The 23,343-nt window shown below is 62.2% G+C and overlaps 2 protein-coding genes across 2 annotated transcripts; one reads left to right on the top strand and one right to left on the bottom strand.

Moving 5' to 3' along the window:
- Positions 1–79: 79 nt before the first annotated feature.
- AAMP (angio associated migratory cell protein) lies at positions 80–4,837 on the top strand. Its single transcript, XM_066999466.1, has 11 exons — positions 80–238; positions 570–725; positions 947–1,066; positions 1,256–1,395; positions 1,515–1,659; positions 1,844–1,927; positions 2,180–2,295; positions 2,454–2,557; positions 2,817–2,907; positions 3,210–3,364; positions 3,578–4,837. The coding sequence occupies exons 1-11, from the start codon at positions 151–153 to the stop codon at positions 3,651–3,653; spliced, it is 1,275 nt and encodes a 424-aa protein (XP_066855567.1). The 5' UTR covers positions 80–150; the 3' UTR covers positions 3,654–4,837.
- Positions 4,644–22,246, bottom strand: ARPC2 (actin related protein 2/3 complex subunit 2). Its single transcript, XM_066999476.1, has 10 exons — positions 22,047–22,246; positions 14,545–14,579; positions 13,398–13,510; positions 11,185–11,230; positions 10,421–10,607; positions 9,894–9,987; positions 7,585–7,711; positions 6,322–6,422; positions 5,525–5,625; positions 4,644–5,087 (listed from the first exon to the last, which is right to left on the bottom strand). The coding sequence occupies exons 1-10, from the start codon at positions 22,118–22,120 to the stop codon at positions 5,063–5,065; spliced, it is 903 nt and encodes a 300-aa protein (XP_066855577.1). The 5' UTR covers positions 22,121–22,246; the 3' UTR covers positions 4,644–5,062.
- Between the last annotated feature and the right edge of the window lie 1,097 nt (positions 22,247–23,343).

Genomic DNA, 23,343 nt, shown 5'->3' with positions numbered 1-23,343 from the left:
GCTCCGCCGGGGGACTACGACTCCCAGAGTGCCCCGCGCCGACGGGAAGGGGCGGGGCCCGGGCGAGGAAGGCGGGCCGCGATTGGCGGCCGAGCGGCGGAAGCGGGCGGCGGGGCGGGGCGGGGCGGGGCGGAAGCGGGCAGAGCCGGCATGGAGCCCGCCGAGGGGCCGGGGGCGCTGGGCTTCCACGGCGACGAGGAGATCATCGAGGTGGTGGAGCTGGGCCCGCCCGGGCCGGGTGAGACGGGGCGCGCCGCCGCGGGACCGGCCTCCCCGGGGGGCACCGGCACCGCCGCCACCCCCACCGGGGCCCGCACCGCCCGCGGGGCCTCGGGACCGGCCCCCCCCGGTTCCCCCCGGTCCCCCCCCGGTCCCCCCCTCGGTCCCCCCCACCCCCTCCCCGGTCCCCCCCTGTCCCCCCGATCCCCCCCCCGTCCTCCCTCATCCTCCCCGTGCCCCCCGGTCCCCCCCCATCCCCGCCACCGGCGCCTCCCTCGTCCCCAGTGCCCCCCCCCCGTCCCGGTTCCCGGCCGCGCCGTGCCGTGGCGCTGAGCCCCCGCTCCCCGCAGATGACCTGGCCGACGAGATGGAGGACGTGGACTTCGAGGACGAGGGGCCGGAGGAGGAGCCCGACGGCGAGGCGTGGGAGACGGAGGACGACGAGGGGGTGGAGGGCGGCATGGAGGCGCAGGACGACAGCGAGGTCACGTTCGCGCTGCACTCGGGTGAGCGGGGGCCGCGGGCAGCTGCGGGGCTCGACGGGGCGGCCGCCGGGGAGCGCTGCGCCTCGGGGCCTCCTCCTGGCTTTCCCTAAAGGAAGGAGGTGCGGGGGGGGGTCGCTGCCAGCCTGACCTCCCCCGGCCCTCCCGGCACCGCGCGGGGTTTGGGCGGTTCTCGGTGGGGGGCGAGCAGCCCCTGAGCAGCCTCCCTCCACCCTTCTGCGAAGCTTCTGTCTTCTGCGTGAGCCTCGACCCCAAGACCAACACGCTGGCGGTGACGGGCGGGGAGGACGACAAGGCCTTCGTGTGGCGCCTGAGCGACGGAGAGCTCCTGTTCGAGTGCTCAGGTGAGGAGCTCGGGCCGGGGCGCCCCCCCCGGCTCGGGGCTGCCCACATGAACGGCCGCGTCCCCCTCCCGGCCCCGTCTCGCTGGACGCGCTCGTCCCCAGCTGAGGCTCTGCTGGAGCCGAGCTCCCGATCGTCTTCTGTGTCTGCCGCTTGCTAACCGAGCAGCCTCTGCTCCCTGCCGCCTCTAGGACACAAGGACTCGGTCACCTGTGCTGGCTTCAGCCACGACTCCGTGTTCGTGGCCACGGGCGACATGTCCGGGCTTATCAAAGCGTGGCGGGTGGACGCCAAGGAAGAAGTGTGGTCCTTCGAGGTGGGGGACCTGGAGGTGAGCGGCTGAACCCCAGCTCCCGCGGCGAGCTCGGGCTGGCGGCGGGACGCGGCGCTGCTCCCCCTCCTCCAGGGGGGTGCCGCCCCGTGACGCTGCCCGTCCCCCTCTCCGCGCAGTGGATGGAGTGGCACCCCCAAGCCCACGTCCTCCTGGCGGGCACAGCCGACGGCAACTCCTGGATGTGGAAGATCCCCAGCGGAGACTGCAAAACCTTCCAGGGCCCCGCGTGCCCGGCCACATGTGGCAGGATCCTTCCTGACGGTGAGGCACGGGGGGGCCCCTCCGGGGAGGGGAACGTCACCGGCTCTGGCCACGGGACCCTGTTGGCGCTGCTGTCGCCTTGTTCTTCCTGGAGCTGGGGCACCCCAGGGTGCGCGGCCTGCGCTGTCGGGAAGCGAGGGGTGCGGGAAGCTCTGGCTCAGTCCCCCGGGTCTGGCTGCCCTAGGGAAACGAGCCGTGGTGGGGTACGAGGACGGCACCATGCGCATCTGGGATCTGAAGCAGGGAACCTCGCTGCACGTGCTGAAAGGTAGGGAAGAAGCTGAGCGCCTGCCGCGCGCGCTGACTGGGGAAGGGCTTTGGGCGGGCTCCGGGCTCTGTCGCGGTGAAGAGGCGGCACCCGTTGAGCCCGGGGCCTTCCCTGCTGAACTGCCCCGTCCCCGCGGTGCTGGCCCTTGCCGTGTGGCCGCCAGCAGAGCTGGTGCAGAGGCTGCAGGGGGAGGCGCGGTGGGTTTCAGGGCGCGCAGAGCGGAGCTCACGCCTCTCCTGCTCGCCCGCACAGGCCAGGACGGCCACCAGGACCCCTTGACGTGCGTGGCCAGCAACCAGGACGGCAGTTTGATCCTGACGGGCTCCGTCGACTGTCACGCCAAGCTGGTCAACTCTGCCACGGGCAAGGTGGGCGTCCCAGTGTGGGGGCTTCTGCCAGCCAAAAGCAGCCTGCGGTGGCCACCGGTGGCCAGCAGGAGGCGTGCCTGGCCAGCGCAACCACCGCCTCCCAGCTGCTGGGGGGGACTGGGGGCTGCTGGGGGGGCTCACGGGCTCTCCCCCCCCAGGTGGTGTGCGTGTTCAAGATGGAGAGCGCGGCCCCCAAGGCCCCCGCCGGCGAGGGCGAGGAGGCCGAGTCCAACTCGGTGGAGTCGCTGGGCTTCTGCAACGTGTGAGTGGGGGGACGTGGCGTGGCGCTGGGCTGGGGCGTCCTGCAGGCACGGCTGCTGGGGACCTCTCCTACCAGGCCGTTGTGTTCCCTGCTGGGGACCTCGGGCTGGTTGCTGGCTCTTGGAGCCTTACCGGGGTGTTTCAGTTCCAGCCCCGGCCGGCAGGTCGTCCCCTCGTCGCCTCGGTGCTCCACGGTGCCTTCCCACCCTTCCTTCCCCGCCTCCTCCAGCTCCCCGTAACGCCTGTTCCCCTCTCCGCAGGATGCCGCTGGCCGCCGTGGGCTACCTGGACGGCACGCTGGCTATCTACGACCTTTCTACACAGACCTTGAGGCACAAATGCCAACATGAGGTACTGCCCTGCATCCTTTCTCCTGGCCTGAGGGGGTCCGAGCCCAGCTGAGACCTCTGCAAACCTCACGAAGCCTCCCTCAGAGCCCAGGGGCTTTCCTGGCTGGCCTGGGGCTAGTTCCTACTTTGTGCTTCTCTCTCAGCCCGTGGGTTTCCCCTGAGGCGGCTGCTGTGCCCACACAGGGGATGTGCCACAGAGCCTGGCCACGGGGGCCCCGTCTCCTCTCTGCTGTGGGGGTATGGGGGCGCTGGGCCTGGTGTTCGTGGTGCTCACTGTGCTGCCTCCCTGCTCCTGTGCCCCAGTCAGGGATCGTGCAGTTGCTGTGGGAGGAGAGCTCGGCCGTGGTGTACACCTGCAGCCTGGACGGGGCCGTGCGGCTCTGGGACGCCCGCTCGGGGAAGATGATCAGCGAGTACCGGGGGCACTCCGCCGAAATCCTCGACTTTGCCATCAACAAGTGAGCGGGGAGCCCCCAGCCCCCCCTTTTTCCTTGAGGCTGGGGGGCGGGGGGGGTGTGCAGGGACCTCTCCCCAACCTTTGGGAACCCCCGGGAGTTTGGGTGCTGGGCGGCCTGCTCTGAGACAGGAGGGTCCTGGGGTTACTGCAAGGCGGTCGGAGCTGAGGGACCAAAAGCCCCCAGCCCCACCCTGAGCCCCGTCTCCCCCACCAGGGATGCCTCCATCGTGGTGACGACCTCCGGCGACCACCAAGCCAAAGTGTTCTGCGTGCAGCGCCCTGACCGCTAGGGCCGGGCTGGGCGGACGGTGCCCCGGCCCTGCTGGGCGCCCTGTGTACAGCGGGACAGGGGAGAGGGGCTGCACCGCCCTTCTCCAGCGTGTGCTTTGTAATTTTCCAGCCTGCCCCACTCTGCCCTCCCTGTCTCTGGCGGGGTGGGGGGGGCTGAGGCTGGGGTTTTGTATGAAAATGTCTTCTAATTATATAAATTATTTCACTTAACCGGACCCCCCTCCGCTCTGCTTGCTGGGGAGGAAGAGGACCCGGGGAGCCGGGCTCTGTCCCTCCCCGCAGGGAGGATGGGGCTACGGCAGCTCACCGCCCAGCTCCCCCAGCCCGGGGAAGTTCAGGAATTAGCTGCAGCGACATGCCCTGCTCTCTGACTGGGTTGTCCTACTGCTTCCTGCTCCCCGTACGGCCCCCTGCCCCACAGGTAGGTGTGCTTCTTCCTGCAGCAGAGACACCTTCTGTGGCGATGCCTTTGCAGGGTTCCTGGAGAACAGGAGTAGCTGTGGCTGCCCCCCCTTCCCAGTGAGAGCTCAGCCCCGAGCTGAGGGGCAGCAGCTGCTGGTTTTAGTCTGGTCTGGCTGGAGGCAGTGCCTCAACCCCTGGCCCTTGCCGTCAGGAGAAAAGCTAGGGGCTACCGAGTGAGCTAGGAGGGAAGGAAGGGTGCGGACTGCTGGCTCAGGGCTCTCACGGCCGGTTAGAGACAGGCGATGCCACGCACGGGAGGACACAGCACGGCCCCCCAGCCTCAGCCTGCAGCAGGGGGGCTGGCTCCAGCCTCCCCTTCCCCTGCTGCACCAGGACGCTCGCTCCTAGCCCTGGGCACTGCACCCCCCCCTTCAGCCCCAGTGACTGAGAAGAAGGTAACGAGCTCCAGGACACAGTAATTCTCCCCCCGGCCCTGATTAGCTCTAATTCCCCCCCCGGCGCTTGTCTTTCCAGACCCCCCCCTTGGCAAAGCCACGTGCGTTGACAAGCCAAAAGCCCACAGCTCCTTAAGATAGAAAGATCTCCTTTATTAATGAACCCCAACAGTATTTCTTCAGATACAGGAGTTTTGAACTCAAATACTCAGAAGAAAACAAGTTAATATTGCATTATTTTCATAAGAAATACTGCAACTTATTTCCGGTAACATATTGCAAAGCGAAACAGCTTGAAAAGAAAAAAAAAATTAAAAAAAAGAAAAGAAACTTAAGTCAATCAAACTGGAATTAAGGTTTGTTTCTTGGAACGATCGAGTCCTCGCAAGCACAGCTCGTTTCTGCAGATTACTCCCCAAACTGTCGTACAAACAGACCCCGATTGCTTGAATTCCTTGTGAGCCCACAGAGGAGCAACATTAAAAGCTACGATTATCGGGTAGCAAGTGCCCCAACCTTCGTCCTCCACGGCAGCCTCCGTGACCCTGCTGTTAACGGGTTGTGAACGTCTTCCCCCTGAAAGGATGCAGAGAGATGTCAGTGCAGCCTCCGGGCTGCCTCTGGCTGCCTGCTGGGCTCCAGGGCAGCTTTTTGTCCAGCAGATGCTTGCACCGAGCTCTCAGAGACATGGATAATGCCACTTGGGGGCTCACCGGTGTTTTATAGTGCACCGAGTGCAGAGCAAGCGGGAGCAGGCCCCGTGGGGATGCTCCTAGCTCCACTGAGCTGCAGGCCACAGGCTCTGAGGAGCTGCAGCCACATCAGGCAGGAGGAATCTGCTCCGGCAGCCGCAAGCCCCCAGGAAGGGCCTGGCCGCTCTCCCTGCTGAGCTGAGGAGCGGGGCAGGGCCCTGGCAGCACGTTAAACGCCACCAGGGGTGGGAGGACACCCTGCAGGCACCGCACATCAGGCCCCCAGCTGCCCGCTCAGCCAGGCCCCGCTTTGCCACTCACGTGATTGTTTTCATTTCTTTCTTCTCTGCATCTGGACGGGCACGGTTCAGCACCTTGAGGAAATCCGATGTTTTTGCCCTCATACGCGTGTGAATATAGGCCTGCAGAAACAACGCGGGGATGCTTCAGCATCCTGCCTTCACAGCTGAGGGTTTAGGTTTTAGATTTTTTAATCTTTCAGCTAACCACCACAGCTCCAGGGTGCTCACAGCTGGCTTTGGAGCAGGAGCGCAGCAGCAGAGATCAGCTGCCACCCGGGCGGTTCAGGTGAGGAATGCCACTCCTGCTGGCCAGGCACTGCTCACCGCCGGACTCCCCGGGAGCTGGGGGTGTCGGGAGACCTGCCCCAGGGCCAGCTGCTGCTGGAGGACCAGGTAGGAGCCATCCCTCTGCTCCTCAGAGGGAAAGCACCCAGCTCTGCATAGCCCTGGTGGGTGCTCAGCCTCCCTGACCTGCAGGATGAGTGCCGTTAGGGAGACAACGGTGAAAGCTGCTGACAACCCCAGTCAAAGCCAGGTCTCTGAGCAATTCCCCTTATTTCTGTTACCACAAAGAAAGAAAACCACAGATTGAAAAGGGAGAAAACCCCACTTTGCTGCTAGAATGGGAAGCACCAAAGGGCAGAGAAGGTGATGACGTGCCCTTTGCAACCCCGAGTGACTGGGGAGGGCAATGCCGGGGCCCTACTCAGTTCTCGGGGCCAGGGGAGGGGAGCGCCCCTACTCTGTGCTTCTCTGCAGTCCCCAGGTGAGAGGGGCCACACCTCCCATTTCCCCCCAGCCGCAGCCCCTTGGTACCTTTGAGCACTTGATGTGATAGTGCAGGTAGTCCCGGAATGTGTGGATCAGGTTTATGGTGTTGTCTCTGGCAGCAGCATTGGTGTGACGGGGGAACAGCACTGAAAGAAGAGCGGCCACACAAACCCGTTATCCCCTCCCAGAGCTACAGAAGGGTTTCGGGTTCCTCTGGTGCTGCAGGCTTTAGGACGCGGTGCCCTGGGTGCCTGCTCTGCTCTCTACAGAGAGCCCATTACCGAGCTGCATAATCAGGATTAAGCACCACTTGTGATTTTAAACACGGGGCTGAGCAGCGCTTTCCCACCCGCTGTCACGTGCCCAAGGCTCTCTTGCAGCAGCCTGGACGCAGCTGGAAGACAGGCGAGGCCGCGTGCCCAGAGATGACGACACCCTAGGGCAGAACTGCACGGACGCGTCTGCGTCTGCTACCTCAGTGCCGTGGCCCAGAGCCGGGGGCTGGAAGCCCTTCTGTCCCGGTGGCCATCTCCCCTGGGACCGCCAGGTCAGGTAACGGGGCAGCTGCTCCCGGACAAGGAAGCAGTCTCGCTGGCAGCCCGAGGCCGGGGCCTGGTTAAGTGCCCCGCGCTCAGGGCACCGTGCCCAGCGTGGGAGGAGAGCAGTGCTGGCTCTGCTTCCCCCTCCAGTGTCTGCGCTCCAAACCGCAGCCGTGCCCGGCCTGAGACCTCCCAGCAGATCCAGCCATGACCCCCCAGTCTCTCTCCCTTCAAACAGGGGCAGGGTTTGGACTCCTCAGCTCTGCCATCCCCTTTGCCGTCCAGGAGGAACACCTTTGCGGGCAGGGGAAGGTGTTTCACCAGAGACAGAAGCGTTTGGCCGAGAGCAGAGAGGAAGAGCCGGAGACGCAGAGCTCACGGCCCGGCTCCTGCCAACGACTGCTGCTGCTGCTCCAGCACTGCACAGATGGCTGCAGCTGGACCAGCCACAGATACAGTCACACGCCCGTGAGAAAGAAGCCTCTGTTTTCCACGGTATCACACCAAATTTCGCTTGGTCCCGCCAGCACGTGGCTCACTGCCCGCTCCCATGCTTACGGCCCCGTGCAGAGCTGAGGTGGCCTGACGCTGCAAAGGGACGCGAGGGAGGGAGGGGGGCACGATACACAACGGAGCTCCGGAGTCCCTTCAGGCCCAGTGACCCACTTGAACACTGAAGGAAGGTGAACTACTTTTTGGTCCCCATACAGCAGCAGGAACCTCCCTTCCTCTCCCTGAGTGTCCCCACGCCACAGAGCTGCCTGCTTACCAAAGGTGATGTAGCCAATATTGTCGCCGACGGCTGCGTCTGTGTCTTTCAGCTCCAAGGGTGGCTCCCTGTGGCTGAAGAGCACCTGTGGGGCTGTGTGACTGGCCCGGCGACCCTCCTTGAACTCCTGAACAAGACAAAAACACGGCGATTCCCACCGTGGCACGCCAGGCAGCAGGACAGGAAAGCAAACGGAGCTCCCCTCTCCCGCAGGGTAACTGAGCAGAAGTTTCCCAGCTTTCCCTGCAAAGAAGGGAAGTTTTCCCTCTGGAAACCAATCCAGATGAAGCCACGTGGCTGCCCTGCATGTACTCGTGTCCCTAGGGCAGCCCCTCAGCTGGGGCAGCTTTCAGGGACATGGGAGTACTGCGTGCGTGGGACACCTCAGGCTGAGCAAGTAGATGAGATGGCACAGCTCCTACAGCAAAGTCAGCACCGTCGGTGCTTCCGGGGAAAGCGGGCAGCACCCCTCACTCCAGAGGAAAGGAGATCCTCCAGAAGGGCTGCAGAGTCTCCACCGCACGTGGTTTAAAGGCTCTGCCATTCGAGAAAGCATCTCCCACCAGGTGGCTTTACCTGGGCAATAAAAGGCATCTATGGGGTTTGAAACTTGTGTGCAAGGCCCGCTCCTCCCAGCTCTTCTCTAAGCCCTGAAACAACACCTCCGGGCAGGGAGATCCTTTCCCACCAGGGAACCTCCCAGGGAGCAGCGAACGCTCATTTCACGCGGAATAAACCAGCTCTGCATTTCAGGACTGTCTCTAAATCGGGCTGGGAAAGTCCAGACCCCATTCTCCTGTCCTGAGGCAGAGCAATCTCCCCCCCGCCTCACTGCCCCCCAGCCCAGCCCACACACCAGCAGCTGCCCTTGGCCTCTCCTCCCTTCTCAGCACAGCGTGCCCCAGGAAGGGCAGGAGCGCCCGTGCTCCTGTTAGAGAGCCAAGTAGTTCACCGGGGTTTCCTTAATGGAATGCTGAGCTTGCACTTCTGCCTGCTTACCCCAGAGGGTGAAGGGTTTCACATGGCTTCACTGGTTAGTTAATGGCCAGATTTTCTCCACGAGAGCCCAGATAAGCAGCTGGATGTTACGCAAGAGCAATAGCTGGAGGGAAGGAGCCAGCGTGACTCATAGTGGAAACTCTTGTGGCCAGGCAGGAACAGGATTTGCTGTTGTGAAAACCAAGAACTTGGGAGACGCACACTCCGGGACAGCCGCTCCCTTGAAGCCTTGCCCTCTGCCCAGGAGCCTCACAAACCCCATTTTGTTCCACTTCACACCTCCCTGCTGGTTTATAAAGCTCAATTTCGGGCTATGGGCAATGCCGGTGGGGGAAAAGGTCAAAACCAGAGCAGCTGCCCTGCCCACAGCTAAACGCGCAGACAGCAAAGCCGTGAGATAAGACGCCCACTGCTGCCATCACAGCAGACCCTGTCGCAACGATCTCTGACGCAGGTGAACTGGTATCCAGCAAACTGGGCCAGTATCTCGCTGCCCACAGGCCTGCCAGCAGACAGGAGGTCAGCTAGGCTGGCCAGCGACATGGGTGGATGCTGAAACCAGCTCTGACTGAGCCCTCCCCAGCCGTAAGCAAACCCAGCGTCCCAACCTCTGCAGGCCAGACACGGGCACTGCCAGGCTACGTGTTTCCTACAGCCCCCTGAGTGCCTCCGGGCTGAGCGGCAGTTGCAAAGGGCGGCTGAGACCAGAAGTACTTGGCATTACCGACTGATTTAAGTGCACAAGCTAAGCTTCGCAAAGCTCAAACCCAAGAGCCCATCACAGCACGTAACAGCGGTCACACGGAGCTGTTCCCGGCCTGAGTCCTTCCGCAGCTTTTGGGCATTGGCAGGAACAAGCTTCAGAGGCGAAGACGACTCTCAGCACCACCCAGACACAGCGCATCACCTCGCCCCCTTCGCTCCTTCTGCAGCCTCCCCACCGTGCTCACCTCCTCGGCTGCCTGGCGACCCCCACAGCACAGCCAGCCGTGCTACAGGGCCTCGACACGGAGACTGAAGTATTTACGCGGTGCTTTCCATCTGCAATATGTAACGTGCTTGATTGCCCATGCCAGGAAGCCCATCAATAATTAAGAGGTCAGTGCAGGAGCCTGGATTACGAGATATGCTGCCTCTGCCTGTCAGCACGGCTCTGCCATCAGACCGGAGCCCCGCGCAGCATTTACATGCGTTAAACCACCTGTGAGCTCCCTTCTGCCTAACATCTGCTTGCTCAGCGAGGCTGCTTCAAGTGAGAAGCGAACTGAGGGCCAGACCTCACCCTTTCTCCACGATGCTTGCTTCCATACCTGCATAAACACCTTTCCAATCACCACGTCGTCGTCATCCTTAAATACCGTGCTGAACACAACTGTGACGCGGTCCTTTTTTGCCTCCACATACCTGTAGGGGGGGAAGAAAGGAGAACCCAGCTGTGAACAGAGCTGCTGGAGCTACAACTGGACGAGGCGGCAACTGCGTGACAAGCTCAGGTAGACGCAACAAACACTCACAGGCCCGCCTGCTGGAAACTTCCCCTCCCTCGAGACAGCATTTACATGGAGTAAAACATTTCTGTCGGGAGCGGCCGATTCCTTTCCTGCATGCAGCCACAAGTGCTACTGCTAATAGAGGCTCTCGTATAACATCCCTGCAGCCTGAGGGGTGAGCATTACCCTCCTAGGCTCCTTACAGCCTAGGACAGGCCCTCAGTACCATGCCAAAGCACAGAGCAATAGCATTTCCCGACTTTCTGCCACATCCTACAGCTCTGAGCAGAAGAGGGAAGTGTACTGACAGCTGTCTGACTCCGCTCCTGCGCTGCCCGAACACTTACATTGTCTCATCGTCCCTGTAGTGGATGACGGCTCTCTTCTCTCCTTCTTTGCCCTCTTCCTGGAATTTGAAATACTTCTCAAAGACTGAAGCAAAACAGTTGCGCTTCAACATGCCGGCTTGGTGCACGATAGCATCCTTGTCTGCTGGAAGGTTCTCCAGGTCGTAGAGCAAAGAGACGTTGTAACCTGGGGAGGGACAGACACTAACCTGAATCGTCTACGCGGGGCCTTAATGCAGCCAGGCACGCATTTTCCGGCAAGAGACACCTACAGCCCAAGCACCCCTGCCACCGTCTGTCCCACCTTTGCCTTGAGGCCTTCCAAAAGCCCCGGGGGCGACCGCTTCTCACCCCACCGCCGCCAGGAGCCGTGCCCGCTGGGCACGCGGCCACGGCAACATTCCCGGGGCTCCGAGACACACGTGCGGGCTGCGCCGCTCCCGAGTTTTTGCAGCGAGTAGGAAGAGATGCTGTCACAGGTAACCATGGTTTTCCTCTGCCTCACAAAGCGTCTTTGCGAAGAACAAAGACCCAGCCGTGAGGAACAGAGGCTTCCCGGGGGAGGGCTGCGCTGAGAATTACAGCTCGTGCTGCGAGCTGCTTCAGCCCTGACGCACGCAAGCCACCCTTTCAGTTGCCGTTCGCTGCACAGACACACAGAGAGCAAGCTCTGGAAGCGCGGCCTTCATCTGAGCGTTTCTGAGGTGACTTGAGTCGCTCTGGAGCTGCACTCACACACACTGTAAATATTACAGCAGGGTTACCTGATTCGGGATTTACCAAGTAGTTTCCATAGACTTTCTTCAATACCTAGGAAAGAAATGGACATTTTTTTTTCAGAAGTGTGAAATTTAGATTTTTTTTTTCCAAAAAAATCGATTTTTTTCTCAAAACACTGAAAGCACAAGCTGTCTGATTTGCTCCCGGCCTGCACTGCCTAGGCCTTGTTTGGTGTCCATTTAGAAACACCAAATTACAGGCATCTGCCTCCCCATGTCTAACGGAGCACGGACAAATAGCTAAGTCATCGGCTTCTTGTCGTATTGCCTGCTCCTTCTCCCTGAGCCCCACTGGCAGGGAACAAGCGGCAGGACGGGAGTCAAAACCAGAACTTCAAAAAGTTCTTTCTAGTCTTGAACTTGTGCGGGCAAGAAACCCCCTTCCACATGCCTCGTGCCTTCAGAGAACGGTCAGCAGAGCTGGACACAGCAGCTCTGAGGGCTACAACCCTCCTCCCGTCCTGCGGGCAGCCCCCAGGGGTTCAGGGTGCAGGAAGCCTGGCAAAGCATGCGCCGGCCCTCCCCTTGCATGCTCAGAGATGAGGTCAGGTGCAGCGTGGCCGAGCGATCGCCTGCCTTGGCCTCAGCCCATTCCGTGGGACAGACGGGGATGGAGAGGAGACTGCCAGGTAGCTTGGATGCCTCCCAGAAGCAGAGCCGCCCACAGCACAGCAAAAACCCTTTCTTCAGGCATAATCACTGCTGAATTTTACATCAATGGCAATTTTCAGCTGAGCCACAGCTCTGTGTCAGTGAGGGGGCCGGGAACAGGAGGTATTTCGCAGAGAAGAACAGAACGACGCTGTGGCAGAACTGGCCCTCCTGGGATGACACCCACCACCACGCAAAGAGGATGCACGGGCTCTCTGCATGCCAAAACCTCCTCTCAGCAGAAAGCCTGCCTGCAGCGGCCCAGGGAGATGCTCTGCCTTAGTAGGAACCCCACTTTGGCTTCGCAGTGGGGTTTCACCAGAGACCGAGCGGAGGAAGTGCAGAAGCAAGCTCCATCTTCTCCAGGGAAGCACGGAGAGAAACAGTTTGTTAAACAGCGGTTTCAAAATGTAACTTCTATTTAGTCAGCACTCCCAAGGCAGGCCTGCAGAGATCCCATCTTCCTCTCAGAGCCTGACGAGTCGGCTGTCAGCTGCCCTCGCTGCCAGCACGGCACCACGGCCCGCACACCGCTGCCACCGCGGCAGCTGTTGGTGTCAGGCTACCTGGCTACGGCGCAGAAAGCGTCAGCCCCTTGCCCACCGCGGTGCTTCCCCTGGGATCACACGCCGTGCCAATCCTCACTAAACGTGCTGGGAAGGCTCCAGCAGCAGCAGCTTCGTGGGGCAGCTCCCACTGCCCTGTGGCACGGGGGCAACGCTGCCGCTCAGAAGTTCTGCGTACAGGGACCAGAAAGCGGGACGCCGAGTCGCGTTTATTCTGACTTTGGTAGCTCTTGTCGCAACCTGCAGGAATTCACTTTGGGTTCAAGCCTCCTGTTTCTTGCCAGACTCTCTAATTCATGGAACAGTTTCCTTGTTTCCCTCCGAGGACAGACACCCAGTGGCAAAAACCTGCAGGGTGAACCCCATTTGCTAACATGAGGAGATTTGAAAACTGACTCAGGAACTGAGTCACACTTCCTGCCTCGCGACCCAACCACAGCTCAGAAAGGCTCCTTCTTTCTACCATAAATGGCCCTCCGCAGCCTGAGCCCATTCAACAGGAACTGAACCTGCTACTTCACACAGCAGCAGCAAAAGGGGAACCAGGCAGTGTGCAGATCAAGGTCCGCGCACACAGCTGGAGCCCACCACTCGCTCTCAAGTGTGGTTAGAGTCAGACGAGCAGCGCCATGGGACTCCGGAGTTGTCTTGATGCCTTCCCTCGCTAGCGGGCACAGAACATCTGCCGGGGAAACTACTTCTGCCAGGCCTTGCACTCCTTTGGAAGGGATTTCAGAATTAGTGATGCCTTTTGCCTTTCAGGCTGTACGGTCAGAAAAGATGACTGCTTATTCACGAGAGAATGGGAACGTACTTTGTCTTCTAGCAAAGCAGGACTCCTGTTTGGCACAGGAGCGTCAGCACAAGACGGAAGAACAGACGCTTCTCTGCGAGTCAGACCCTAACATCACAAGGACATTGCCTGTGCTGATAAAGCATCTGTAGGCTCAAGGCCCCGGATGTCCAGAGATGCTTACTCACCTCGTCAGCACCGTGTTCCTGGAGTTCTTTGTAGAATTTCAGAGAAATACTGACCATCACTTTTGTCTTATCTCCATTGGGGTTTGAAATATGGTAAAGGACTCCATCGAAGTCTGTGAAGCAAGAGAGAAAAACGTGAGGAACTTGAGAGGGACCGTTTCCTATTTCTGGGCAACGCTTTCCCTGCGTGTTCTAGGAACTACATAGAGCGACACGTTTCCTCCTGCCCCAGCCCTCACAGATACACCACGAGAAACCCCTAACACCACACAGGGAGACCTGTTATCATTCAAAGGGCTGAAACAGCTTTGACATCTGTCCATCACAGGGAGATCTAGCCTGGTGTCACTCAGCATCCCCGGCAAATCTGCTCGCGTTCAGTGCACGAGGACACAAACGCGCGGAGATGGGAGCCTTCTGGATGCTAAGCACAGTAAGCGACTGACGTGCCCACCAGGCCAGAGCTGCAGCCTGGGGGAGGAAAAAAAATCTGTCAGCAGAGCGAAGGCAGCTCAGCCACTGCCTGCTGAGCTTCCACTTCACCGCAGAAGGGGCAGCGAGGGAAGGAGGAGGGCAAGGCAGCCCCCCGGCCACCCAGCACGCCCCGCTTCCCTGCACAGATTCCTGGTAACAGCAGCGAGACATCGGCTGCTGCTGAACGCTCGTACTTCCTCGACGCTTCTCATCCTGGAGAGGAAGCTTCAGGCTCTGAATTCACCTTGCCCGTCACCCCAAGCCAGCTTTCTAACAACCCTAACCGGGTGGTGCTAACGACCTACTAACAAACAGAACTGATTTCGGGCCGGAGAACAGGCGAGGTAACGGAGCTGTCCAGCGCTCACACAAGAAGTGCCGCAGCCGCTGAACGCACCGCTGGGGGCTAAGTCCCAGGGAAGGCAGACGTACAGAGAAAGCAGCAGGGCAGCCGACGGGAGACTCTGCTCCCGCAGCACACAGCCCCTAGCTCTGGGCGTTCACTCAGTCTGTCCCGGCGCTGCTCTTCCCTCTGCCAGTGGTGCTGGGTGAATTTGGGTGCACCAGGCGGAACCACAGGCAGGCCACTCGAGACAGGCCCCCCCCCCCCCCCCCCCCTTTTTTTTGTTTTTCCATTTTTATTTTAAAAAGGTCAGGAGAATTCAGCGCTTACCTGCAAATGTTACTTCTACTGCCTCTGGTTTATTTCTGAAAAAAAACAAAAAACGCACAGGAGGTAAATGAGAAATCAAACAGCAGCCTCCAAGCTGTGAAGAGAAGAGGATTAATTTCCAATACTCTACTTCTCACGAGCAGCTCTGAAAAACCTTCTAGTTCCTGCTGTTCAAGGAGCAGATAGCCTTTGACAAGAAACCTTGGCTCACTCCCCATTCCTATAAGAACCAGTCTTACCAGAGACGATACGAAACGGGCCTCGAAGCTGGCAGAGACTGCTATTATTCGGCGTTCACTAATAGATTTCGAGATCACAGACTGCAGATCTCAAGTTAGCAACGTCTGAAAAAGCTACTCGTTACAAGGGAGTTCGCTTGACCGAGCACACTCGCCTCGCAGACCCACGAAGATGCACGATTCAGGGGACGGGCTCCTCTGCAAGCTCTCGTGATACCAGGTGACGGAAGGGATGTAACAGCTGAGCAATCCCTCCTGACATGCCCCCTTCACCACCGCCAGCAGCTCTGCAAATCCCTTCATACAACTCGCTTGCAGAGGAGAGTTTGGGCTGGCAGCAAAGCACAGGAGGAAACTTTTTGGATGCCCGTTTCATCCTGACCCCCACCTTCATCCCTACGCACCCCGACACTACGCCAACGACCGCTGCAGGGAAAAAGAGAGACGTGGGTTTGCCCTAACGCTGCCAGTGCCTTCTTCAGGATCTCAGAGCAGCACCAGAAGCATCTCGCAAGCCTACGGCGCATCGCTTACGCTTTAGACACGTGGATTTAATAACGTCTTAACAGACAGCATTCGCCAGTTTGTCCACGGTCTCTAAGATAGCTGGATCCTGTGAACAATCTGCTTCTGCAAGGTGAATTTGTTCAGACTGGCACTACACGAGTGCTTCAGCAGCTCCAAGGGGACCCTTATTAATAGGCCGTTCTCCACCGGGGAGCGATGCAAAGCTGCCTCCACCACCGGCAGCGGGGGTGGGGAACCAGAACAGGGTAAAAATGCCAGGCGACTGCATCTCCTCTTCGGTGTCAAAAGCACACAGCATTACATCGAGCACAGGCGGACGATGCTGGTCCTGTCTCACAGCCCGGAGAAATCCCAGAGTTCACCCGCCACCACCAGAAGAGAACACCCCAGCCAAAGCCCGCGTGCTGAGCCAACCTCGTGGGCTCAGCCAGCGCCGCGCAGCGACCTTTTGCCAGAAGTTGCTCTGTCAAGGCACAAGGATCCCGCCGGGCAGCGGGCACACCGTGGTGCACGCAGCAAGGAGGCGAGACAGAGGCGGAGGAAGCACCAGCTCGGTATTTACCTTCCTTCACCTTATCCCAGAGAGGTGTGAATGGTATTTTTCCCTGCTCAGCAGAAAGCACTGTTCTTCCAACCGCTTTTCTGCGGGCAGCCTCACTGCTGGAAGCCACGAATGACCACGGTGTGCTCGAACCAACGACAGGCAATGCAGAGACACCGGGGCACCGAGCAGCACCAATCCCGGAGCGTGCACAGGGCCAGCTGTGTCTTACTTGGGCGGAAGGGGAGGAATCACGCCCCAACCAGGGATCCCAAGTGGAAGGGACGAGGTGGTGGTGCTGCTTCCTGAGTCGTTAGCTGCGAAAAGCATCAGCCCTTTCTGCTGGGAGACCGGAGAGATACTGTCTTTTGTGCTGCATCCCTGAAGGTGAAAACCACGCGCTTGAAAGAAGCGGTGTGAGCGCACCCAAGGCAGGCCCTTTATTTTCAGGGCTGCCCCGGTTACCTGGGACCTCTCCCGCTCTCATCCTCCCTCCCCGGCCAGGCTGAGGATGGAGGCTCGGAGCCTCCCTGGCCGCACGTTTAACGCTGGGTTTTGAAGAGGGGAGCGATCCCCCAGGTCGCATCGAAACCGCCGCTGCCCAGCGAGGACTGCTCAAAGCAGAGGTGGGAGAAAATCCCAGCGGTCCCACAGGGCCAGTCGATGCAGCCGCGCTCTCCTTTTAGAGGCACCGCACTCAGACTCGGCAATCAGCGTGGACGGCAACATAAATTTTACGAAAAAAGAAACCCATGTAGGAAGCTTTAAAGATAGCACAGTCAGGCACACGAGAGCTAGCCATATTAAAGAGGACGCATCCTTAAAGCTCGGCTCCGTCTCCTGAGAGGTAACACCGCTCAAACCCCAGTCCCCGCGCACGCGGAGCTGCTGCCTCCCGGCCCCCAGCGGCCCTCCGAACACAGCGCCTCGCCCCGGGGAGCAACGGAGCGGTTTTGCCGAGGAAGGACCATTATGCCCCGCTTGCTCAGCCAGCGCCTCGGCAGAGGGGAGAAGAACGCCTCGGCACGTTATTTCGGAAGCCGTCCGAGATCGCGCACCCGCGGCGGGTTAAGAGCCCCACGCGCCAGCCTTTGTTCTGCACACAAAAGCCCGGGGCCGGCACAGCCCCATTTCCGCGCGTTTCCTCGCGGAAGCAGCTTCCTTTTACCGCGGATTTTCCAAGCGGCTCAGCTCTCGGCCTCGGGGCTGGCGAGGAGGAGGGAGATTTAGGGGAGAAGCAGGTAACCGGGCGCAACTGCCCAGTGCTGGATATTCGGTGGCCTCCTGGCAGGCGGCCTGCTGGGGGAGCGCTCACGTGAGCCGCATGCAGAGCTCCTGGCGGCCACGCCGAGCCGTGCCGCGCCGTGCCGCGCCGCAGGACGGCTTTCAGCCTCGTGCAGGGGAAGGCAGGGAGGCTCCCGGCCCTCGCAGGTCAGCAGCGTTACGACCCGGCAGCTCAAAGTGCTTCTATTTATTCCTCTGGCTAACCTCACCAGCTACCCAAAGCGTTTCTATGCCGGGCGAGTCGTCCCCTTTCGCAGCTCGTCCCCCCGCCGAGGCGTCCCCAGACGGAGGAGCTCTCGCTTCCGGAGGCGCGCACGCCGCCGCTTCCCCTCGACCTGCCGCCAACCCCACCTGCAGCCAGCACAAATAGATAGCAGTGGGGACGTGCCGACGTGCCCGTGGGACCCCCCCAGAGCGCCGCACGAAGCTCTGGGACACCCCGACCCGCAGTCCTGCCAGCGGCCCGAGCCTCGCCGTGCCCAGAGGACCACGGGCAGCGTGCCCGCCCTGCCACCTCCACCCGAACTGCGGCTGCCCCCACAGCCGTCCTTTCTGGCTGCCGTCTGCCCAGCACGGGCCGTAAAACCGGCCCTCACGCCGGGAACACCAGAGGCGCTGCCTCTCTGCTGCACACCAGATCCAGCCCAGGCCTTGCCCGAGCTCAGGAGCTAAGATGGCAGCTGCCGGTAACGCTCCGCAGGTCTGGAGGCAGAGCCGCGTCCGACCCCACCCGCCCCCTGCTGTAACGATCAGAGGCCCCGACAGGTTGTGTGCCCTCATCCCCCCCCCCCCGTTCCTCTCCAAACGGCCCCAGCGCCGAGCCCATCTAACGCAAAGCCAGCTCCAGATCAGCTTTTTCACCCCGGCAGCACGTCCGAGCACAGCCGCGGCGCCCGTGGAGGGATGCCAGCAGGCACTTAGGAGCAACAGCAAACCTCTGACAGCATTTCCTCAGTTCTCATTCGGCCGACTTCCAAACTTCCCCGCCCGGCTCTCAGGGCGCGGAGGCTCTCAGCCATACGTTAACAGCAAATTTATGGACAGAGGAGCGACGTCTGTAATTAGGCAGAGCCCTCATCCCCTCTATTAAACAGAGCTGCGTGTAAATGTGAGCCTGGCCAGCCGCAGCCAGAGCTGCCTGAAGCATCTCCCACGTCACAATTCAGGCTTGTACTCAACACAGGGAGATGGCAATTATTTTAAAAGCCGCAGGCACGCAGATATTCTAATATTTTGCTCCGTAGGAGGGGGAGGAAAAAGAAAAAAAAGGGGGGGGGGGTGGGGAATATGCCAAAGCTGAGAGCTTCCAGCTCGGAGCGGAGCTCGCAGATCGCTGGAGTCGAGGCGCAGCTTGGAGAGAGTGAGCCAGATTCAGACAGACTGCAGGCTCTCGCTGCAGAAAGGTCACCCCAATAAAAAAATTATGAGCAGCGGCTAAAATTATCCGCACGGTTCCTCCACTCCCGGGCCCTGCTCGGCCAACAAAAGCTGCTTTGCGTGAGCCCAGCACCCCCGCCACGAACCCGAGGAGCGCCGGGCCACGCGGGCACGAGCAGTCCCCACGGGCGGCAGCCCCCAGCGCCGCGCAGAGCGGGGCCGAGACCTGCCGGGGACGGGGGGGGGGGCCGTGCTGGGGGCTGCCTCCCCTCGTCCCACACCTGGGCAGGAGGCAAGATGCCCGGGGGACGAGGCAGGGCTGCGGGCGGGAGCCCCGCGACGCCTCCCTGGGCGATCCGTAGCCAGCAGGGCAGGCGGCCTGCGGGAAGGGACTCGTTCCACGCGCACCCTTCCCCGCGGCTCCCCTAGCGGAAGCACTCCCGGGGGTAACCCGGAGCAGAGCCCGAGAGGAAAGCGGAGGCTGGAGCGCTGGCAGAGTGACCCGCACAAGCCTACCGCTGCGGGCCGAGGCTGCTGCTCGGGGCAGGGACCTGCCTGGTGCCGCCCGCAAGCTGCCGTCGGCGCGGAGCCGTGGTTTCCGTGCTGAGCCGCGCTGCGGCGCGCAGCCCCCGTGGAAGGAACGGGATCGGGAAAGCCGACAGGGCCAAGCACAGCCAGCTTTGCCCCTTTCATTTTAGCCCAGGTCGCTTTCCCCAGAGCTGCAGAAGCGCCCATGTCAGCGAGAGGGTGGGGTGGCAGAGGAGCGCCCGCTGCTCCCTGAAGCGCTGCAGCCCCGGACTGGCGATCAGAGCCCAGCGGGACCCGAAGCTCCTCCACCCCCCGAGCACATCCAGCAGCCCCCAGGCTCTCAGCTGCCCCCCAGACTCACCTGTCACAGCGCCAAGCTCACGTCACCCCATCTCACCCAGCGCTCGGCCTTCCTGTCCAGGCTGGAGCGCTGTGCTGCGGCGCAGACGAGCACCGAACCGCCCCAAGAGGGAAGCAGCACAGCGCGTCTGGGGGCAGCCCCGGCCAAACTCCCCAGCCAGCCCGCAGGAGCCGGCCTGCAGCGGGGAAGTCGAAGCTTCGGCTGTTTTCCTGCGAAGGCAGCAGCCGCGAGGGCCTGCAGACCGGTACCTCTCAAAGGCTTTACAGAAACCTGAAATTTAATTGGGGATTCTCTGCCCTCCGCCTCCAGCCAAGGGAAAAGTCGCCCTGTTCTCCATTTGTGCAGATTTGTTTTCTTTTTGCACGGTGGGTAAATACTTAGTTTATTCTCTCGGCACCTGCAGAAGCTCAGCCGATGTCCGAGCTGCCCCACGCGCTCCCCCGTACCCACCAGGCATTGCCCCCCCCTCGACAGTCGGGCGCCCCCAGCTTTCAGCACCAGGCTCCTAACTGCAGTTATCTTAACGGATTCCAGTAGCTTTAGGCCGTGATTTAAACGCGTGGTCCGGTCGCAAGAAGTCGCTTTGAAACGAGAAATTAGAGCATTAAATTTAAAAAGCACACTACCTGGGGCAGAGGGGACCGACGCCACCCCTGCCACGGAGCAAGGCTCTGGCGCGGGGCTCGGAAGCAAACGCTGCCCTGATCCCCAGCCGGTGCTGAGGGCACCGGGCACACCTGCCCCAAGAAACCCGCACGCTGCACCTGCCCCGTCACTGCTTTGGAGGAGACGAGCCATCCCCTCCCGCCTCCGGGCTCGGTGTCACCGGAACGACCCTGAATTTGCAGCCGGAGGGAGAAGAAATTTCTCCTGAACGAACACAGCGCAACACCGCTCCCCGGAGCCCTGAAACCGGGAGGAAATCCACCTCTCTGCACACCTCAGGGCTCTGCCACCGCCTCCAGACTGCCCGGGCTGGGGGGCCTCAGCACGAGCACGGAAGGAAATGCAGAAGTGCACGACTCCCTCCGCTTCAGCAGCAGACTCAGGGCCCAGCGTTTATGCAGGACCGTCGCCCAGCTGGCCCTTCCTCCACACAAAGGAGCGGCCTGCAGACGAACAGGAGGACCGTCGGCCACGCTCACCGCGAGGAAGAATCGATGCAGGAAGCATCGGCAGAACGGAAACCCCGGAGGCCGGGGGCTGGCGGCGAGCGAGCAGCCCCCATCCGCACCAAGTCGGGGTTTTGGGGCGTACTCGGCCGCATGCTGTCCCCTCGCTGCCACCCCAGCATTCACAGCGAGGCGCGGGGACGTACGCCTGGCCTCCTCCCCGGCGTCAGGCGGCGACGAGCGAGCGTTTCTGCCACATGCCACCGACCCCCAGCCGTGCCGTTTTTCCTAACGGAGGCGGTGCCGCGGCACTCACCCGGGAGCTCGCTCTGCCCGGCTGCGTTCGACAGCTCGAGGGGAACACAGAGCCTGGCTGCAGGGAGGAGGGCAGCTCGGCTACCCCACCGGGCAGGGCGGGCCGGGAGGTGATGGTGTGAAAAAAAAAAAAAAAGAAAAAAGCGAGAAGTCAACCGAGAGGGGAGCGCAGAGGAAACGGCCCCTGTCACAGGTCCGTACCGTACGCAAGAGGCGGAGCGCTTCAGAAGCCGCTGGAGGAAAAGGTGGCACAGAAAACGGCCCCGCCAGGGGTCCCTTCCCGGAGCAGCCGGGGCAGGCCCCACCCCACAGCCACCAGCACCGCGCTGCGCTCCTCCGGGCTTTGTCCCCACGCAGAGGTGCCGGGTGCCGCTCATGCCGGTGGTCACGGTGACCCCACGGGGTAGCTGGGCCGCAGATCAAGCCACCCACGGGCAGCCCCGCACTCAGCTGAGCACCTCCACAGCCCCGGCGCTGTCAGTGACCCGAGCGCCGGCTCCCCGGGGGCTGAGGCAACCGGGCAGCGCCGCAGGTGCCCCCACGCCCCGCCCCGGCACAGGGACCTGCCCCGACCCCAGCCCCGCACCCCCCGGCCAGGACCCGCGAGCCCCTGCCGGGGATGGCCGAGGGGTGCGGCAGGAACCCAGGTGACGGCTGCGGGCTCAGCTCAGCCACGCGCCGGCTTCCTGCCCCTCACCCCCTGCCCCAGCCCCGCACCACGCCGGCCAGGAGCCCGCCGCCCCACCCCCCCCGGGCCCATCCTCACCCCCTCAACGCCGCAGCCCCCGCAGCCCCTCCCCACCCCCCGGGCCCTGCCCGCCGCCCCCTCCCCTCCCTTCCCCTGCAGCCGTGACCGCCTCCGCCGCCCCCAGCCCCCCCCCATAGCCCCCCATTCCCCCCCCTCCCCCCCCCATTCCCCCCTCCAACCCCCCCCCCACCCCACCCCGTGTCCCTCCCTCCCGCGGCCCAGCCCCGTCCTCCCCCGGCTCCCCGCGGTCCCTCCCCTCCCGTCCCCGCCCCGGTGCCCAGCCCCGGCAGCGCCCGGTCCCTCCCCGCTCCCCCAACCCCCCCACCCCTCACACCCCCCACCCCCCACCCCCCCAATCCATCCCCCCCCACCCCCTCAGGCCCTCAGGCCTCCGCCGCCGGGCCCCTTTCCCCGGCAGCCCCCCCCCCCCTCGCCCCCCGCTCCCCGCTCCCCGTTGCCGGGGCCGTACCCGGCGGCGGCGCCGTCGAACTTGAGGGTGAGGGTCTCCTCGACGATGCGGTTGTTGACCTCGAGCAGGATCATGGCGGGGCCGGGGGGAGCCGAGCCCGCTGCGCGCACCGGGGGACCCGCCCGAGCCCTGCGGCCGCCGCTTCCGCTCTGCGCGTCCCCGGGCGTCACTTCCGGGCCCCGGCCGCCGAGCGGAGCCGGGCGGCGGCGGCGGGAGGAGGGGGGGGGCGGAAGGCGCACGCGCGGTCGAGCCTGGCGAAGCCCCGCCTCCCGCGCTGACGTCACGCGGAGGGGGCGGGGCCAAGGAGGGGGCGGGGCTAGGGAATGCGGGGGGGCGGGGGGAGAGGGAGGGGGAGGAGGAGGAGGAGGACGGGGGGGGGGGGGGGGATTTGGGGGTGTCCCAGGGAATTGGGGGTGACCCTGGGAATTTAGGGGTGTCCCTGGGAATTGGGGGTCTCCTAGGGAATATAGGGGGTCCCCAGGGAATTTAGGGGAACCCCAAGGAATATAGGGGTGCCCCAGGGAATATAGGGGTGTCCATGGGAATTTAGGGGTGTCCCCCCCAGGGGATATAGGGGAGCCCCAAGGTATTAGGGGTGTCCCTGGGAATTTAGGGGAGCCCCAGGGAATTAGAGGTGCTCCAGGGAACTAGGGGGGTCCCAGGGAATTAGGGGTGTCCCAATTTATTAGGGGTGTCCTAGGGAATTTAGGGGTGCCACAGGGAATTTAGGGGAGCCCCAGGGAATATAGGGGTGTCCTGAGGTATTAGGGGTGCTCCAGGGAATTAGGGGTGTCCCAGGGAATTTAGGGGAGCCTCAGGGAATTATAGGTGCCCCAGGGAGATATGGGGGAGCCCCAGGGAATTAGGGGAGCCCCAGAGTATTTAGGGGAGCCCCACAGAATATAGGGGTATCTCAGGGAAATAGGGGTGCTCCAGGGAATTAGTGGTGTCCTAGGGAATTTAGGGGTGTCCCAGGGAATATAGGGGTGTCCCAGGGAGTATAGGGAAGCCCCATGGCATTTAGGGGTGCCCCATGGAATTTAGGGGAGCTCCAGAGAATTTAGGGGTTCCCCAGGGAATATTGGGCTGCCCCAGAGTATGGGGGTCCACAGAGGAGTGGGGTGCTCCAGGGATGTGGGGGACCTGCCAGGGAAAGGGGCGTCCTGCCCTCCGCATGGTCCCAAAGGTGTAGGGTGCCCCCAGGGAGCACTGGGGTGACTCGGGGGTGCCCCACGCGGACGGGGGTCCCCAAAAGCGTGGGGGTGCCCCGGGGAGCAGGGATACCCCAGGGGGGCTG

Source organism: Anser cygnoides, chromosome 6 (genome assembly GCF_040182565.1).
Source record: "Anser cygnoides isolate HZ-2024a breed goose chromosome 6, Taihu_goose_T2T_genome, whole genome shotgun sequence".
Lineage (NCBI taxonomy): Eukaryota > Metazoa > Chordata > Aves > Anseriformes > Anatidae > Anser > Anser cygnoides.
The sequence above is the reverse complement of the archived record's forward strand: the minus strand, read 5'-3'. Positions and strand labels throughout refer to the sequence as shown.